Source organism: Aphelocoma coerulescens, chromosome 30 (genome assembly GCF_041296385.1).
Source record: "Aphelocoma coerulescens isolate FSJ_1873_10779 chromosome 30, UR_Acoe_1.0, whole genome shotgun sequence".
NCBI lineage: Eukaryota > Metazoa > Chordata > Aves > Passeriformes > Corvidae > Aphelocoma > Aphelocoma coerulescens.
In genome coordinates, this window is record NC_091043.1 from 251,923 (window position 1) to 270,409 (window position 18,487).

Consider the following 18,487-nt stretch of genomic DNA (forward strand, 5'->3'; position numbering starts at 1 on the left):
GATTGACAGCGCCTTGCTCCTATCCGCTTCGCGGGCTCCCGTGACGGGCAGCCCAGCCGGCCAATGGCGGCGCGCGCAGCGGGAGCGGGGCGGGCCCGGCGGTGCCGGATGAGGAGACTCTGAGGGGAAGTTTGGCCGCCGCCGCCGCCGCGGGCCCCGTGAGGAGGAGCCGCCGCCGGGAGCGCGGTCCCGGCACCGCCGCGCCGCCATGGGCAACCGGGGCATGGAGGAGCTCATCCCGCTGGTCAACAAGCTGCAAGACGCCTTCAGCTCCATCGGGCAGAGCTGCCACCTCGACCTGCCGCAGATCGCCGTGGTGGGCGGGCAAAGCGCCGGCAAGAGCTCGGTGCTCGAGAACTTCGTGGGCCGGTGAGCGGCGGGAGCGGCGAGGGCGGCGGCGGCGGGCCGGCGGGAGCGGCGGGCGGCGGCGCGGGCGTAGAGCGCGTTGGGGAATAGCGCCGGCGTCAGGGCGCGGCCGGCGGAGCGGCCCCCGCGCTGCGCAAACGGCGCAAGGGCCGCGCAAACGGCGCAAGGGCCGCGCGCTGCGCCAGCGGCCGGACGGGAGCGGGGCCCGCGCCGGTGGCGGAGCCCGAGCGGGGCCGGGCCGGGCCCGCCCAGAACCCTGCGGAGAACGGGAGTGGGTCGGGGCGGGCCGCACGCACTTTGGGGAACGGCGGCGGGGCGGGGCGGGGCGGCCCGTACGCAGTTGGCGTGAGGGGAAGGGGTCAGGGCGGTCCGTACGCAATTGGCGTGAAGGGTTCGGGTCAGGGCGGTCAATACGCGACCGGCGTGAAGGCAGCGGGTGTTGAGGGGGGTTCCAAGGATTCGGGGGGCTCCGTGGATTCCGTGGACGTTGCGGGGGACCGTGCCCTGGACAGCGGCACGGGACGGTGCCTGGGCCCCCCGCGCCGCCGGGTTCTCCCGGCATGTCCTGGGAGTGCTGAGCTCTGGAAGGGCCGGCCTTCGTCCCCACCATCGTCTCCCTGGGCCCCGGAGATAGGGCCGGTACTGGGATGGGCGCGGGAGCCGAGTGGGGCCACCCTGATAACGGGGGGCAGAGCTCACCACCCTCCCACCGAAGCAAAGGAACCATCCCAGAAACCCGCAGAAACGGGTGTTTGACTCCAGCAGCAGAGCCGCTCCTCTGGCCTTTTGCCTTTGTCTCTCCCCCCACAATCCATGGGTCAGCTCTTCGCCCCCTCGGGCACTCGCTCCATCCATGCGGAGCCGATTCCTGCTGGGTGCTCCCGTCCTCTCCTGCCCCTTGAGCTGGGGCTGTCACTTCCTGAAACCACATCCCCACATCCCACATCTGCGGGATCCCGTCCCGGATGCTGGGACACCAACAAAAGCCTCCTTCCCGTGACATCGTTCCACCCTGACCCCATCCTGCTCTTCGCTGAACCTTCCCATTCCCAAAAAACCCAACCACGTGCTTTTCCTGCTGTTTCAGGCTGGTTTTGACATCCCTTTCTCCATGGAAATGCCCCATTGGAAGCTCCAATGGGGCTTTCCTGCAGCTGGGCTTTCCCGCTTGGATCCTTCTGCTCCTGTGGCCTTTCTCCAAGCGGATCCCGAGTGCAGGGTGGGATCCATCACCTGCCGGCCTTTTTCCCTTCTATCCCAGTGCAGGCCGGATTCCCAGCCTGGATTTGGGCTCTTCCAGCAGGGAGAGGAGCAGTCAGGGTGAAAACGGTGGAGTTATTCCCCATCCTGAATTCCTGGGAATTCTGGCAGCCTTTAATTATGGCGCAGCTGGAAAACCATCCCTGGTAATTAAATCCCTTTGTGTCGCAGTCGGAGGCCGGATCCATCCGGGAATCCTTCCCCACCTCGTTGTGCAGCTTGTGCTAATTAGGGTTAATTACACCCCAGGGGTGTCCGCGGCCTCCTCACAGCACCATTCTCCCTCAAATCCTGTTGGTATCCTTGGGAATGTGGCAGTGAGGAATGCTGGCCGTTTTTATCCCGGCTTTTAAGAGCAATTCTGGGATTCTCTGTTTAGGAATTCTGGGATTCTCACCCGGGAATGGCTGAGCAGGGACCGGGGGTTTTTCCCACACCAGCGGCATCGAGCATTTCTCCGGATCGTGAATTCCGGTGGCTGGGGTGAGCCGAGGCCTCGGGGCTGTTCCGATTGTCCCAACGATCTGCACGGATCCATCGAGCCGGGATCGAAAACCACCCGTGGGGTGGTTGGTTCTCTTGATTTTTGCAGCTGTTGGAGCTTTGTCTCGGTTTTTTCCAAGCCCTCAGGAAGCCCTGGATCCGTGCTGGGAAGCCATGGTCCCGTTTTTGTGGTGTTTTACCCTCAAAACACATGGGAAGAGGATCCCAAGGGGCCTTTGGTGCCCAAAATCCCTGTGGAGGGCCCTGGAATTGGTCTAAATCCATGAATTATCCCAACTGGGCTGGAATTTCTCCGTGGGGAAGGGCCTGGCCTCACTGATACATCCGTAGGGGGATTGGGATTGGTGGTGAGAGGCCTGGAGCACCTCAATCCCCGATTAAGTGGGAAAACTCCGAGGGAATGATCTGGGATCGTCAGCGGGATTCGCTGTGGCTCCGACATCCCCCAGCTGCTCTTTGGAGCCTTGTCCCGGCCCCGCTCTGACAAATCCCGGCATCCGAGCCCTTCCCGGAGCTGTCTCTGGCCTGGGGGACAATGGAGCCGTTGTCACCCGGGGGTGGGGAAAATCCTGGCGGATCCTGACCTCAATGGGGCATTATGAGCCCTCGGGATGGCTGTGCCGAAGGGACAGCCAGGCTTCACCCCGGGCTGGGGCCTGGAGGTGGCCGGGAATCCTCGTCCCGCCTTGGGAGTGTCCCCTGCTCTCAGTGGGACGCCTTGGAGATCCCAAAGTGGTGCTAAACCCCAGGATTTAGGATCAATGGGATTTGGGGCCAGTGCAAGCGCTGCTGGAGGGAGAACTAGATCCCACGGGAAGGTGAAGGTGGCAGTGACCCATCCCGAGGGATTTGGTGTAGCTGCACAGAATCTGGATGTGTCCAGGGGTAAATCCATTGGGATTTACCTTGGAAAGATGGGTTTGGTGGGAGCCGTCACCAGAGGAAGGGGAATTTGGGCAGGAATGGGAAGGAGATCGGGTAGGGACAAGCAGGGATCTGGCAGGGACGAGGTGGGGACGGGCAGGGCCAGGGCCATGCTCAGGGGTTTCTCCACAGATTTCCCTGGGATTGGGAGGTTCCCACCACGCTTCTTCACCCCAAGACCTTTGTCCCTTTGTCCCTTTGCCGGCCACACCTGGATGCAGGTGGGAGGTGGCAGGATCCGGGCAGGTGACGTCCCACGGCTCCTTCCCACGTCACTGTAGGGCTCGGATCCTGTCGACCCCGGACGCGGGGGCAGCCAGAGCTGGTTGGCACCTGCTCCATGTGGGACACACGTCACTGTCCTTCTGTTTCCTGACGGAGCTGGGAATGCCAGCGGGGCTGGGAGCGGGAGATCACCTCGTTTGCCCCGGGATCAGGGCTGGGAGAAGGGAGCAGTGGAGCCAGAAGTGTTGGACCGCACTTGTGGGAGTCACCCTGGGGGCCGACATTCCTGTTGGGATCCACATTCCCCCTGGGATCAACACTCCCCGTCCCAGGCTCTGCGGGGCCTCCCCGAGGTTTATTTTACCTTTTCCCACCCTGGGAGCTGCCCGGGGCTGTCCAGGGGCTCTTCCTGCTGGACCTGTCCTCCCGGTTGGGCAGGAAGTGCTTTTCCGGGGCCGTCACCCTCATCCCGGGGCTGCAGGGGACAGGGCTCGGGGTTTGCCCGGAGAGCTCCGGTGCGCTGCCGGGATCAGGATGACGGAGTCGGGATCTTGTTGTGGTCATTGCCGTGATGTCCAGGCCGGGCAGTTCCCGTCAGAGCCGCTCCCTGGGCGATGCCACCTCCGTGCCCAGCGGAGAATCCGCCCAAGGGTTCCGTCAATCCCTGCGGGACTGCCCTGGCCGCTCCCAGGGAGTTACTGCTCCCGTTTCCCAGCAGGTGCTTCCCCGTCCCGTCCTCGTTGCCCTGGGCTCGGGAAAAGGGTGGTGACAGCCCCAGCCCAAAATTCCCATCAGAGCAGCGCCTTTTCCAGGTGGAATTCCCCAAAAAAAGCTCCAGGCACCAGTGCCAGAAGGAATTCTGTGGGACCTTTGCCTTGCAAATCCCCGGATTTCCATGGGGTCTGCACTTGCAGGAGTGTCCTGTTCTCTCCCCCGGGAAAGCAGGGATTGATCCCATGTGTTCTCAAGCCCTTTCCACTCTTCCCAGTGCCTCCAGTCCCTTCCCAGGACTCTCCAGTGCTGGAGGAATCAATAGCATTAATTCATTTATTGACCCATCTTTTCATCCCTTCCAGGGATTTCCTTCCCCGTGGCTCTGGAATTGTCACTCGCCGGCCTCTCATCCTGCAGCTCATCTTCTCCAAGACGGGTACGGGGCTGGAAAACCGGGAATTCATTCCGGGTGGAATCGTGGGGGTTTGCACACAGCAGCCCTCCCACGTGACACATTCGGGTCCATCCCGCTGCCCCCACATTCCCAGATTCCCCTGCTTATCGCGGGAGAATGCGGGGGAGAGCTCTGGGAATGCCTGGGAACGCTGGGGAGGCCAGAGGAACGCCAAGGAAAACCAAGGAATGCTGAGCTGGGCACAGGGGTGACTCATTTTCCCAACCAGATTTCCTCATCTAACATCAGCCATCCTGATATCCGGGGAGAATTCCTTCATCCCCTTCCCCTGAACCAACCTCTTGCCAAAAAATCCCTGCATCTGGGTTAATCCCAAAGCCTCTGGAGAACTCCCGGAGCCATTGTGGTTCCCGGGAGCTGAGGGAGCGTTGGGAAGAGCTGGACTTTGAGTGATGGGACGGTTGATAAGGGCTCTGGGATGGTCGATAAGGGCTGTGGGATGAGGGATGAGGTGTCGGGATGATCCCAGCCCTGGAAGGGGCGGGAGGGTGAGGCAGGGCTGAGGTTTCCCCTCTGCCCCCACAGAGGAAAGGAGGAAGGAAGTTGCACCATCCGTCGCCCCAGAGCTGTCGAAATCCCTTCTCCTGGGGCAGGTTGGGATCCAGGGAGCCTTTCCCGTGTCCTCCAGCCCCTCCTCCACATTCCCCAGACATCCATCCGGGCCTCCCGTCCCCATCCTGCCCTGGCACTGCCAAACACTCCCTGCTTCCAACATTCCCCACCCCTTCCAGAATATGCCGAGTTCCTGCACTGCAAATCCAAGAAATTCACGGATTTCGACGAGGTGCGGCAGGAGATCGAGGCGGAGACCGACCGGGTGACGGGCACCAACAAGGGCATCTCCCCCGTGCCCATCAACCTGCGCGTGTACTCCCCGCACGGTGAGGGCAAACCGGGAAAACGGGAAAAATTTGGGCGCCCTAAAAGCCAACACCGGCTGCTCCTTGTGTGCAGCCTTAGACAGCTTTGGGGGTTACGGGACCGTCCCGGGGTGAATCCGTTGGGAATCCAGCTCCGGAGCAGGGGTGGGAGCGCGGATCCAGCAGCAGATCCCTCCCCTCACCCCGCCCGTGTTCCCCCCAGTGCTGAACCTGACGCTGATCGACCTCCCGGGGATCACCAAGGTGCCGGTGGGGGATCAGCCGCAGGACATCGAGTTCCAGATCCGGGACATGATCCTGCAGTTCATCAGCCGGGAGAGCAGCCTCATCCTGGCCGTCACGCCAGCCAACATGGACCTGGCCAACTCGGATGCGCTCAAGATGGCCAAGGAAGTGGATCCGCAGGGTAAAGGGACGGGGGTCGCTCCAAGATGTGCTGGGGGCTGTCGTGGCTCAGGGGCCTGCATGGTTTGGGGCTGGAGGGGCTTCTCTGCATTCCTCATCCTCCATTTCCTTGTTCTCCTCCTCCTCTTCCTCCCTGTCCCCTCTCCCGGCAGGGCCAGGGGTTCCTCTCCAGTCGCTGGATGCCCATTGCGTCCCACCTTGTTAGGCTGGGGTTAATTGGGATCAACCCTTGGCTCCACAGGCCTGCGGACCATCGGGGTCATCACCAAGCTGGACCTGATGGACGAAGGCACCGACGCCCGGGATGTGCTGGAGAACAAACTGCTGCCCCTGCGGAGAGGTGCGGCCGGGCGCCGGTGTCCCTTGGGTCACCTCCGCGTCCCCCTCCGGTCACTCTGTGTGACCCCTGCCCCGTGCCCTTCCCTGGGTCCCCCCCCCGTCCCCGTGTCCCCCCTCCACCCCACGATGTCACCACGTGGCCTTTCCACACCGTTCCTGCCGCGTGCCCCGGCCACACCCCGACCCCGTGTCCCAGCCCGTGTCCCTGGCCGTCCCAGGATACATCGGGGTGGTCAACCGGAGCCAGAAGGACATTGATGGCAAGAAGGACATCCGGGCCGCGCTGGCGGCCGAGCGCAAGTTCTTCCTGTCGCACCCGGCCTACCGGCACATGGCCGAGCGCATGGGCACACCTCACCTCCAGAGGGTCCTCAACCAGGTGTGACAGCCCCTTCCTGCACCCTTCCTGCCTGCAAAAGCAGAGTTTTCCGCTTTTTTCCGGGCTGCCGGCTCAGTTTTCCCCAATCCCTCGGCAGCAACTCACCAACCACATCCGGGAGACGCTGCCCTCACTGCGGAGCAAGCTCCAGAGCCAGCTGCTCTCCCTGGAGAAGGAGGTGGAGGAGTACAAGAACTTCCGCCCCGACGACCCCGCGCGGAAAACCAAAGCCCTGCTGCAGTAGGTTCCTCTCCAGCTGGAAGGGATTTGCCTTTCCCAGCTGGAAATATCCCCAGCACGGAATTCCGCCCTTCCTGTTTGTCTCGGGGAATCGCTCTCCTTGGAGAGGGGAGGGCCGGGGGAAGCCTCTGCTGGGAATGCCCACAGAGCATCCCTGCGCTGCCTGCTTGCCTTGGGAAGTGGCAGCGCTGGCCCTGCCCATCCCTGACCTGCCCACGCCACAGAAAAAGCCGGATTTTCCGTTCTCCCCCCCCCTCAGCTGGAGGAATTGGGGGAATTTTCTTCTCCGGGAGCCCCTCATTCCCGATTTTCCCGCCCAGGATGGTGCAGCAGTTCGGGCTGGACTTTGAGAAGCGGATTGAGGGTTCAGGAGACCAGGTGGACACCCTGGAGCTCTCCGGGGGCGCCAGGATCAACCGTATTTTCCACGAGAGGTTCCCTTTTGAGCTTGTGAAGGTGAGGCCGGTGTGGGGCCATCCCGTTCCCGTGGGTCTGGGTGGGATGGGCCAAGCTCCCACAGAGCCCCAGAGGCCTCCCCCTCTCTGGAGGCTTTTCCAGCCCAAACCATTCCATGATTCCATCAAAACCTCGAGACTGGAGCCTGGTGATGCTCCGGGGATGGTGGGGATGGTCCATCCTGGGATGGGTCATTCCGGGATGGTCCCTCCGTGACCGGGAGCTGCTGGACCATGGGACAGTCCTGATTCCCGCTCCCTTTCCCGGCAGATGGAATTCGACGAGAAGGATTTGAGGCGGGAGATCAGCTACGCCATCAAGAACATCCACGGGGTGAGGCAAGTATTGGGCATGGAGCCTTCCCTGGAGACAATTCCCAGATCCAGGGGCTGCTTGGAGCGTCCCAGGCGAGGGTTTGCTCTCCTGGAAGAGGGATTTGCTCTCCTGAGGTTGAAGTAGTTTTCCAGGAGCAGGGAATCGCTCTCTGGGATCAGGGAATCCCTCCCTCCCATCCCAGTCCCGCTCTGATCCCGCTTTTCCCGCTCCGTGGGCTCCAGGACGGGGCTGTTCACGCCGGACCTGGCCTTCGAGGCCATCGTGAAGAAGCAGGTGGTGAAGCTGAAGGAGCCGTGCCTGAAATGCGTGGATTTGGTGATCCAGGAGCTCATCAACACCGTGCGCCAGTGCACCAGTAAGGTACTGGTCAGCCCAGTGAGGGACTGGTCAGCCCAGTGACATCAGTGAGGGATCTCTGGCCGGAGCCATTCCAGGCCCTTCCCCACTCCCTCCACCCAAAAATCCCCTGCTGGTAGAATTTGGGATCAAACTGGGCATTCCTGGGCTTTTCCTTGTGTTCCCTGAGGGGTGGGCCGGGATTTTGGGAATGCCCCAGAGCCCGCCTGGCTCCTCTGGGAACAGTGGGAACGGGAATCGCTTCCGCAGCTTCCGGGCCAGGAATCTGTGGGGTTTAGTGGGGAATCGAGGGTGGAGCTGCCGCAGCTTCCTCAGTCCATCCGCAGCGGTTCTTCCCGGGCCTTTTCCCTCTTTTTCAGCTCGGTTCCTACCCCAGGTTGCGGGAGGAGACGGAGCGGATCGTCACCACCCACATCCGCGAGCAGGAGGGCAAGACCAAGGACCAGGTGAGCTCCCACCCCGTTCCCCACGCTGCTCCTGCGGGAATTCCCGCCTTCCCTAACCCCTGACTCCCTCAGATCCTGCTGCTCATCGACATCGAGCTCTCCTACATCAACACCAACCACGAGGATTTCATCGGATTTGCCAAGTGAGTCCTGTTCCAGGGGGAGAATTCCCACATTCCCGGCCTGCAGGGGTTGCTTTCCTTGCGGGAAACCGGAGTCTCCCACACCACCATCCACACCAGAGCCTTTGGCACCCGCTTCCCTCAGGTTTGGGATACGGCAGAGGGGCTGGGAAAAGCTCCAGCCATAGGAATTTGGATGAATCCCGATGGTTTGGGCTGTGGGAACGACCCTGGAGCTGTCACAGAGTGGGAATCACTCCCTGTGCTCTGTCCCACATTCCCATGACTTTTCCCGGTGTTTTCCAGCCCCACACCTCCGGGAAGCTCCCAGACTCCCACACCCCCCTTCCGCTCCTTAAATTCCCACACTCCTCCTCCTGTTTTTTTCTCTCTTCCCCCTTTTTTCTCTGTCTCTCCTTTCCGCCTCCGGTCACATTCCTTGCTCTCCTCCTGCTCTCTGCTGTTTTTCCTTGGATCCATCACCTCTCTCTGTCTCTCCGGACTCTTCCGATCCTCTCCCGCCCCAGCTGTTTCACTGAGCAGCACGTGGCGACCGGGTGGGTACCGGCGGCAGCTCCCCCTTCCCACGGGATCCCGGGAGCTTGCCCCAGGATCTCGGAGAGCCGGGAGCTTTCCCTCTGCCCCCGGGAGCTGGGGAGGCTCCTGCTGGGGGCTGGGAGCTTGTCCTTGGATTTGGGATCCTGGAGCTTCTCCTCCCACCTCGGCTTTGGAATTGGGAACCATGGAGCTTTTCCTTTGGAGTTGGGAGCTGGGGAGCTTCTCTTCCCAGTTCTGCCTTGGTTTTGGGATCCTGGAGCTTCTCCTCCCAGTTCAGCTTTGGAATTGGGAACCAGGGAGCTTTTCCTTTGGATCTGGGAGCCAGAGAACTCCTGTGGATTTGGGAGCTGGGTTGTTTCCCCTCCCAGTACAACTGGGAGCCTCGAGCTTCTCCCAGTTCAGATCATCCATGCCCAGGGATCTGGGCAGAGCTGTCGGGATCAGGGCAGGCAGGGAGCCCCAAATCCCCGGATCCTGGCAGGTCGGGGAAGCCATCCCGTGGCTCCCCTTTCCCGGGGGTGGGTGTGTCCCCCCGTGTGCTGCTCCGGGGTGTCCCGATGGAATTTTAACGGATTTCCTGGATTTTGTTCCCGCTCCTGACTAACGGTTCCGCCCCCTCGGTGCTCAGGAGAGACAGGTAGCTTTCCCTCTGGTGCAGGTAATGCTCGATCCCAATCCGGGGGGAATTAGGTGTTTCTGGAAGCTCCTGGTTCTCGGTGGTCGGGCCGGGAATTCCCTCGGGAATCTGCAGCCACTGCTCCGCTCACTCGGCGTTCCCCCTCTGGAATTCTGTCCTGGGAATGCCCATCCCTGAGGAAGGAGATCCCGGTGTCCCCGTCCCCCCCGTCTGCACTCGCTCCTGGGCAAACCTCGGGAAGGGGCTCTGGAATTTCCCCCCTTTGGATCGGCTCATCCCCGTGGTGTTCCGGGCGGGAAGCGTCCGTCTCTCGCCTTCCTCCTCCCGACCTAAAAGTGCCGTTTTTTTCCCCGTTTCGCAGCGCGCAGCAGCGGAACACGCAGACCAACAAGAAGAGAGCGATCCCGAACCAGGTACGGCCGGAGGCTCCCGGAATTCCTGCTCCCCACGGCGGGCAGGGCCGGCGCTCCGGGATATCCGGTCCGGAGCTCGGACAGCGGGATCCAAGCCCATCCCTAAACATTTGTAGTTAAGGCCGGGCTTGGACGTGGAAAAGCCAGAAGTCCGGGGCAGAGCGGGAGCGGAATTCCTGTCTGAAACCAGCAGGATTTGGGACAAACCGGGCGGGAGACGCCGCCCCGGGAGTGGGGGGTGAGGGATTGGGAACCGGGAGAGCACCGGGATGTCCCAGGAGAGCACCAGGACGTCCCGGCAGCCGTGTCCCCCCAGTCCTGCTCCCGAGGGGATTTCGGGATGAGCAGGAGCGGCCGTGCCCCTTCCCCGGCCTCGGGCCCTCGCTCCCTCCGGAAGCCGCTCCGAGGGATTAACGCTGGGAATGACGATTAATAGCATGTAACGGGTTTTCTTCTGCTGTTTTTCTGCTTTTTCCTCCCTTTTTTGTGCTTCCCGCTCTCTCCCTCTCCTGCCGCTTCCTCCCCCTTCCCTGTCCTGTCTCCTTTTCCTGCTTTATTTTTTTGTCTTTTTCCCCCTTAATTTTGCGCGCCCAAAGGGGGAGATCCTGGTAAGTACCACGGAGCGGGATGGTGCTGGGACAGCACCCGGCGAGGGCGGCCCTGCCAGGAGCAGCATTCCCAATCCCAATCCCAGAAACGCCGCCCTCCCGCTTCCCAGGATGGAGGACGCTGGTGGGAGAAGGGGAACGGGATTCCCAGAGGGAGCAGCCAGGATCTGCTGGGGGAAATCGGCTTTGTCCCCTCTTGGCTCTTCCCACAGCCAGGAAAAAAAGGGGATTCGGGGTGATCCCAGCCTGTGCCTGGTTTTCCCAACCTTTGGGAAGCAGGAATCCAAAATCTTTCTCGTTTAGCCCAGAACGGCTGTGGAGGGATGAGATTCCCTTGATTCCTTTGGGAATACGTGGAGGGGAGGGCTTGAAGTTCACGACTTCCCCCAGATTCCCTCTTTTTTTGGGATGTGAGGTTGAGCCAACACCAGAATTCCAGCCTGGCTGCTCCAAGCCCTGGAATTCCAGCCATGGAGCTCCTCCTGGGACAGGGAGGGCAGCGATTCCCTGCCCGGGATCCAGGTGGATCCTGGTCCCACTGCTCCCTGCTTGGAGCCCATCGCCATTCCAGGAACATGGAAGTGGCTGAGAGGGAATTGTTTCAAACCCCAGTTTGGGATTTACAGCCTCGGGGTGGCCTCAGCCCCCCCCTCCAGTTTTCCCCATGGGCAAGAAAAGCAGGATAATCCCATGGATCCTGCCTCTGGATAAAGCTGGAATGTTGGAGCCAGTGGCAGGTGAAGCTCCTTGGCCTCGGCCACCACATTCCCATGGGAAAGCGGACGTGGATTGGCACAGAAATGCCTTTATTCCTCAAAAAATACGGATTTTATGAGGCTCTTGGACCTGCCCTGGGATCCCGCTCCTGCTCCGTGAGTCCCTGCTGCAGCTCCGGCCTTTTCCCGACTCCTCAGGGTCTTTTTCTGACCCTTCCATTCCCTCTGAGCACCATCCAGACGCTCCTGGAAAACCCCAGGAACCTCCAGAGTTCCAGGCAGGGCCGTTCCCTCGCCGGCTATGGGACGGGATCGCGACAGGAAGGGGGAGAGCTGGGAATTCGGGATGGGAGCCCCAAAACCATCCCAGTTTTCACCAGAATCCATTGGTTTTAAAGGAACTTCCTCCCTCCTTCCAAGCCCCTTTTCCTTCTGATCCCTTTTCCCAGTAATCCCCCTGGCCCCTCTCACTTCACTCCCATCCCTTTCCCAATCCCTGATTCTCCTCACTCCTTCCTCTCCCCCTTCCCGCCTCCGTTCCTTTAAAACCCACTGGGATCCGATCCCGAGATGCCTCCCAAACGGGAATTGGGCTCTCGGAGGTGAAATCCCTCCCCCGCCCCCCGCAATTCCTGGGCTCTCCATCCTTCCTGGCGCCCGGAGCGCTCCGTCCGCGCTCCGCCGCAGCTCCAGCTTCGCTCCTTCCTCACCCTGGGAATTTGTCGTGGCTCTGGTGCTGGAAAACCGGAGGGACCTGGAATCCCCTCGTCTCCGGAGGGATCCCGGTGTTCCTGTTGGAGCCACGACAAGCTCCGTGTCCGACCCATCTCTGCCCCTTCCCGAGGGTTGTTCCCGCTCCGGCCGCGCTTCCCACTGACCCCGTGAGCCCCTGGCACTAACCTGTGGTGGGATAACCCCGGGGTGGGGCAGCTGGGATACGAGGAAGTGCTGGGGTAGGGATGTGCTGGGGTAAGGAAATGCTGGGATACAGGGAAGCAGCTGGGCTAGGGAAGCGCTGGGATTTGGAATCCGCAGTGGATCCCCACCAGCTCCCTCCTGCCCAGAGTCCTGGAGAATAATTCCCAGTGGGATGTTCCTCGGCACTTGGCGGGCATTCCCCAGGACTCTGGGATCCATCTGTGGATCCGTGGGGCCGTGGGATCCATCCAAGGGGTGCTGGAGCTTTTCCTCCCCGCCAGCGACGGGAATGTGGGTTTGGATCCGTCAGAGCCGCGGGATTGTCCCGCCGGCCCAGGCAGCTTTTCCCACCCAGCTTTGGGAGCAGGGAATGCTCCAGGCATCCCCTCCACCTGCTCCCAGCTTCCCCGTGGGCCGGGGGCTCAGGATGGGCCGGGCTTTGGGATCGCTCCGGGGGCTGCCCCTGGAATCCGTCTGTGACCTCTCCTTCCTTCCCCCCGGCTCCGGCGCGCTCCAGGTGATCCGCAGGGGCTGGCTCACCATCAACAACATCAGCATCATGAAGGGCGGCTCCAAGGAGTACTGGTTCGTGCTCACGGCCGAGTCGCTGTCCTGGTACAAGGACGAGGAGGTACGGACGGAAAAACGGGATGTGGGGAGGGAATCTGCCATTCCCAGGGCTCCGGGGGCAGATCCTTGGGATGGGGGCGTGATTAGCGCTCAGGGTTAATTACCACCGGAGAGGATCCTGAGTTCCCCATTCCCAAACCGCGGCATCCTCTGAAGTCACATTCCAGCCGGGAATGCGCCCTGATTCCCTCACTTCCCGGGATTTTGGGGTGCTGGAGCCAGCAGCTCCCCCCTTTTCCCTGCTGGGAGTCTGGGAAGGAGTGGCTGCTGCTCGTTCATTCCTTGCTGGTCCAGCTGGGAATGGCTCCATCCCGCTCCAGCTGTTCCGGGGTGCCCCAGATCCCCCTCGTTCCCAGAGTGGTTCCTCAGGGCTTCCCCCAGGAAGGGGCCCAGGCAGCTCCAGCTCCTCCGTGGAAGTTTCGGGTTTTCCAGCGTTCCCGCCCCCCGATCCCGCTGATCCCGCTCCTCCCCTGACGTCACCCGAGGCTGTGGGGGGGCCCTTCCCGGGATTTCAGGGGGGGAAGGGCTCAGGAGGGGCCGGAGCCCAGCACAGGCTCAGGAAAAGGAGACACGGACACAGCGTTTATTCCCCGGGAACGGCCGGGCGCGGTGCGCGGGATCCCGGCCCGGTTTTCCTTTGTTCCTCCAGGCAAAGCCGAAGCTCTTGGGCACTCCCCGAGCCCTCTGAAACCCCCCCAAATCACCGATCCCCCCACACGTTCCCGCCCGGAGCCATCCCAGTTTCCTGCGGGGCCTCTCCAGGGGAGCCTCTTGGAATGGGAAGCGGCCACGGGATGAATGAGGCTCTGTCCTCGCTCCCAGACCTCCCCAGTCCCTAAAGAACCGGGGTGGCCCCGGCACTGCGGGCACACCGAGGGAGGGGGGCACAGCCCCTCCCACCCCTCCCCTGGAAAAAGCTGCGCGAAGCCCTTGGGATTTTCCGGGAAAGGGGCGATTCCCGCTCACCTGCGGGTCCGGCCGCGGCGCCGCCCGCGCCGGCGTAACCAATGTGCAGACTACTGTACATCCCTTCCCAGCTGAACAGGTAGTCTGAACACTGGGAGCGCCGGCCCGGAATTCCCGTGTCCCTCGGGATCGTCCCGCGGCGTCCTCCGGCCCATCCCCCTCCCCGGCCGCTTCCTCGGGGCGCTCCGGGGGCGTTTTTCGGGGGGATCTCAGTCCCGGGGCAGCGGCTTTGTCTCCTCCTGACGTGGCAGAGCCGCCGGCACCGAATCCCGCCTGGAAAAGCGCTGTGGGTTTTTCAGGAAATCGTGTGGGGAGGGGGAGGGGGGGGGCCGGCTCCGGGTTCGTGGCCTCTCCACAAAGGCCAACGTCACTTTTTGGGACCATCTGGAGACAAAGTGGAGCTGGAGCTGCTCTAAACAATTCCAGATGTTCCCGTTCCGGCGGCCCCTCGCTGGAAGCGGCTCCGAGGCTCCAGCCACATTCCTGGGGATCCATGCTGGGAGCAGGGTGGGCTCCAGGGGGGATCCAGCTCCATCCCGGAGCTGCCCACGGAGCCGCAGGGGCCAAATCCCAAATCATCCCTGGGAAAGGCAGAGCGGCACCACCAGGAATCCGTGCGGATTCAGGAGCAATTCCCCCATCCCAGGCTCCAGGGGATGGGCTGGGAATCTCCCGGTGAACCTCTTCCAGTGGGAGTTTGGGATCTGCATTCCCGAAGCCGGGGGTTCATTCCCTCTCCTTGGCCTTAAGGAAGCTCATCCCTTCTTCCCTCTGGTCCCCTTTTCCAGGAGAAGGAGAAGAAGTACATGTTGCCTTTGGATAATCTGAAGATCAGGGATGTGGAGAAGGGATTCATGTCCAACAAACACGTCTTCGCCATCTTCAACACGGAGCAGAGGTAGGGAATCCTCCCAGAATCCCGGGGTCGCTCTGGAGCCGCTCCCTGCTGACGGGCTCCTGGTTTTCATGGATTTTGCCTTCCCTCGGACATCGCTCCTCCAGACCCCGGCGCCGCTCCCAGCTCCTCCTGGAGGAGGCTGGGACCCCACAGAGGGGGAATTCTCCAGGGGAAGCAGCGGCTTATCCGATACTTACACTGGGATTCCGCTGGGATTTGGGGCCCTGTCCGTGATCCCAACCCCCTTCCCCCGCAGGAACGTGTACAAGGACCTGCGGCAGATCGAGCTGGCCTGTGACTCCCAGGAAGACGTGGACAGCTGGAAAGCCTCCTTCCTCCGGGCGGGAGTTTATCCCGAGAAAGACCAAGTAAATTCCCACCGGATTTCCCGATCCCTCCGGAGCTGGGCCTGGGATGCTCCTGGGGGGAGTGTCCAGGTCTTGGGATCCCCTGGGAAATGCCAGGGAGAAGATGGAATTCCCAAGGGTGCTGCTGGATGGATCCGAGTCATTCCTGAGGCTGGGAACGGGGGGATTCTCCCCAAGCCGCTCCGATCCCGGTGGTAACTCACTCCCTGCTTTTCCAGACGGAGAGCGAGGACGGGGCTCAGGAAAACACCTTTTCCATGGATCCGCAGCTGGAGCGGCAGGTGGAGACCATCCGGAACCTCGTGGATTCCTACGTCGCGATCATCAACAAATCCATCCGGGACCTCATGCCAAAGACCATCATGCACCTCATGATCAACAATGTGAGCGGGGAAGGGCTGGGAGCAGGGAGCAGGGAGAAGGGGCTGGAGGACGGCAAAAGGATCTGGAGAACTGTGGGAGAGGCTGAGGGAGCTGCAGGGACTCAGCCTGGAAAAACGAGGCTCCAGGGGGACCTTCCTGGCTCCCAGCAATTCCCTGGAAGGAGATGGAGCCAGGCAGGGGTTGATCCCTTCTCCCAAGGGACGGGACGAGAGGAAGTGGCCTCGAGCGGAGCCAGGGTGGGGTTCAGGTTGGATTTGGGGAAGACTCTTCCACGGGAGGTTTTCCATCCCTTGGCCTTGCCTCAGACCTGTGGATGTGGCACGTGGGGACAGGGATCAGGGCGGCTCCAGGCTCGGACTCCGCGTGCTCCGCGGCTTTCCCAACCCAAACAACTCCGTACGCTTCGCTTTCCGCACGGATCCCCTCCCGTTCCCGGCCTCTCCGCCAAAACGAAGCGCTCCCCAGCCCTTCCCTTCTCTTCCCAGACCAAGGATTTCATCCTCTCGGAGCTCCTGGCGTTCCTGTACTCCTCGTCCGACCAGAACAGCCTGATGGAGGAGTCGGCGGAGCAGGCGCAGCGCCGGGACGAGATGCTGCGCATGTACCACGCGCTCAAGGAGGCGCTGGGCATCATCGGCGACATCAGCACCAGCACCGTGTCCACGCCCGTGCCCCCGCCCGTGGACAACACCTGGCTGCAGCCCGGCGCCGGACACAGGTGGGAACGCCGGGATTCGGGGGGTTCGGGGTGTTTCTTGCCCGATTTGGGGGGTTCGGGGTGTTCCTGGGGTGTTTCCAGAGGGGTTTGCGGTGTTTCCAAGGGGTCCTCGGGGGATTGAGGGTGTTCCTGGGAGGGTGAGGGTGTTTCCAGAAGGGTTTTGGGTGTTTCCAGAGGGATTGAGGGTGTTTTCAGCAGGACTGGGGTATTCTCAGGGGTCTGGGATGTTTCCAGAGGTGGTATTTGAGGTGTTCCCGTGGGTGTTGGGGTGTTCCTGTGGGATTTCCCTTCTTCCCAGAATGATTTATCGTGTTCCCCGTGGGTGTTGGGGTGTCCCTATGGATGTCGGGGTGTTCCCAGGGGCGATTTCCCTTGTTCCCAGTGGGATTTCCATCGCTCCCCCGGCTCCCGGGGATTCCCCGTGGGGGATTTGGGGATCCCGGGCCGTGTCCATTCCCTCCCGGATGACCAATCCCATTCCATGTCCAGCCCCCCCCCGCAGCGCCGGCCGCCCTCGGCTCTGCTCCCTCCGGGCCGCCCCCCCTCGCTCCGGGCCACGGCTCCGGGGCCGCCGCCGCTGCTGCCGCTGCCCGGGGGGGGCCCGCCCGCCTTCACCGCGCCCCCGATCCCGTCCCGCCTCGGCCCCTTCGCCGCCGCCAGCGACCCCTTCACGGCCCCGCCCCAGATCCCCGCCCGGCCCGCGCGGATCCCGCCCGGGATCCCACCGGGAGTGCCCAGGTGAGACAATCCCGGGAGGAGTGAGCGCGGGGGGCTGGGATTGAGGGGTGGGGGGGCTGCTCCGGGGGGAATCCGGGCACTGGGACCGGCCGGGGTCCCACCGAGGATCCCACCGGGGACCGGCCGGGCTCTCAGCCCCCCGCTGCCCCGCAGGAGACCCCCGGCAGCCCCGAGCCGCCCGACCATCATCCGCCCGGCCGAGCCCTCCCTGCTGGATTAACCCCGGAGCTGCCGGGGATCCGCGGGATCCGCCCCCCCGCCGCCGCCGCCGCCGCCGCCTTCGGAACGGGGGAGAACGGGGGAAAAACAACCCCGAGCCCCTCGCAGCCCTCCCGGAACCCCCCGGCCGATCCCGGGGCCGATCCCGGGGCTGATCCCGGATCCCGGGGCCGATCCCGGGGCCGATCCCGGGGTCGATCCCGGCCGGTGGCAGCTCCATGGCTGGTCCCAGCAGCTGATCCTGGCAGCTCCGAGGCTGCTCCCGGAGCCCCCCCAGCCCGTCCGGGGCGCAGGCCGGGACAGTGACGGATTTTTGGGGTGGGGGGGGAATATTGCACTTTGTCAGAATTCCCGGCGCTCCCGCCGGGATGGCCCGAGGGGGTGACGGTCCGATCCCCACTCTGCCTTCCTCCTCCTTCTCCTCCTCTTCTTCCTCCTCTCTCCCTCCCGCAAGTTTTGTATGAATATATTCCCCAGAAAGCCGCGGGATTTGGGGATTCTCGCCCAGACCCGCCCACGGCTCCTCCCCCGCCGCAGCCCAGGTTTGGTTTGGTTTTTTTTAGAGCTTCGGGGTTTTTAGAGGTGGGGAAAATACTGGAATTCCCAGAGGGATTCACTAATGAACCCAATTCCCGGTCGGTCCGCGAACCTCAGGAATTTCCTCTCGGGAATAACCCCGAGGAGGAGGAGGAGGAGGAAGCCGCGACCCCCCAGGCTCCGTTATCCCGGGAAGCCGCAGTGTCCCGGGGCAGGGGGGATCCGTATCCATGGGGAATTCCCGGAGCGAGGAGGGGGGATTTGCTCTGGAAGCATCTCCCCCTTCTCTCCCCCCGTGTTCCCAATCCCGCTCCGCCGGCTCCAGCCGGGAGCTGAGGTTGTAAATATTTTTACAGACTTGTATTAATTGTATAAAAAAAAAAAAGGAAAAAAAAAACAAAACAAAACAAAAACCCCCAAAAAAACCCAAAACCAGGAAAAAAAAAAAGAAAAAAAAAGAAAAAAAAAAACAAAAACAAAACTTCCCGGCCCAGCAATAATGTGGATTTTTCCAACCCCCCCCGGCCCCGGTGCCTTAACGACCCCCCGGCTCGGGGGGGCCAATTAATCCATTAACGAGCCGGGGGCGGTTTTGGGGGGGCGGCTCCGGCCCCCCCCGGGGGTCCCCCCGAAGTGCCTCCGCTCCGCGTCCCATTAATGAACTAAAAACCGGCAAAAAAATCCAAATAAAGGGAAAAAAAAAAATCAAAACGGAGTGAGATGTGTGGGATTTCGGGGGGGTTTAGCCTC

The 18,487-nt window shown here is 62.3% G+C and overlaps 1 protein-coding gene across 2 annotated transcripts; it reads left to right on the forward strand.

Annotated features, from left to right (window-relative positions):
- The first annotated feature begins 129 nt into the window (after nt 1-129).
- On the forward strand, nt 130-18,455 carry DNM2 (dynamin 2). 2 transcript variants are annotated; one of them, XM_068998044.1, is made up of 21 exons: nt 130-369; nt 4,356-4,429; nt 5,200-5,349; nt 5,552-5,755; nt 5,996-6,094; nt 6,312-6,472; nt 6,570-6,712; nt 7,033-7,168; nt 7,439-7,506; nt 7,726-7,864; nt 8,221-8,307; nt 8,380-8,450; nt 9,986-10,037; nt 10,634-10,645; nt 12,797-12,910; nt 14,664-14,773; nt 15,030-15,141; nt 15,360-15,524; nt 16,011-16,243; nt 16,733-16,981; nt 17,135-18,455. In XM_068998044.1, the coding sequence occupies exons 1-21, from the start codon at nt 209-211 to the stop codon at nt 17,199-17,201; spliced, it is 2,607 nt and encodes an 868-aa protein (XP_068854145.1). In that variant the 5' UTR covers nt 130-208; the 3' UTR covers nt 17,202-18,455. The 2 variants fall into 2 exon arrangements, with proteins under 2 accessions (XP_068854145.1, XP_068854146.1); XM_068998045.1 differs by lacking the exon at nt 10,634-10,645.
- The last annotated feature ends 32 nt before the right edge of the window (nt 18,456-18,487 follow it).

Excerpts from the sequence above, each read along its gene's own strand:
- DNM2 (XM_068998044.1), top strand. The coding sequence starts at position 209 with ATGGGCAACCGGGGCATGGAGGAGCTCATCCCGCTGGTCAACAAGCTG. Across the intron at positions 7,865-8,220 it reads TGCGCCAGTGCACCAGTAAG|CTCGGTTCCTACCCCAGGTT; the intron begins GTACTGGTCAGC and ends CCTCTTTTTCAG. Across the intron at positions 8,451-9,985 it reads GATTTCATCGGATTTGCCAA|CGCGCAGCAGCGGAACACGC; the intron begins GTGAGTCCTGTT and ends CCCGTTTCGCAG.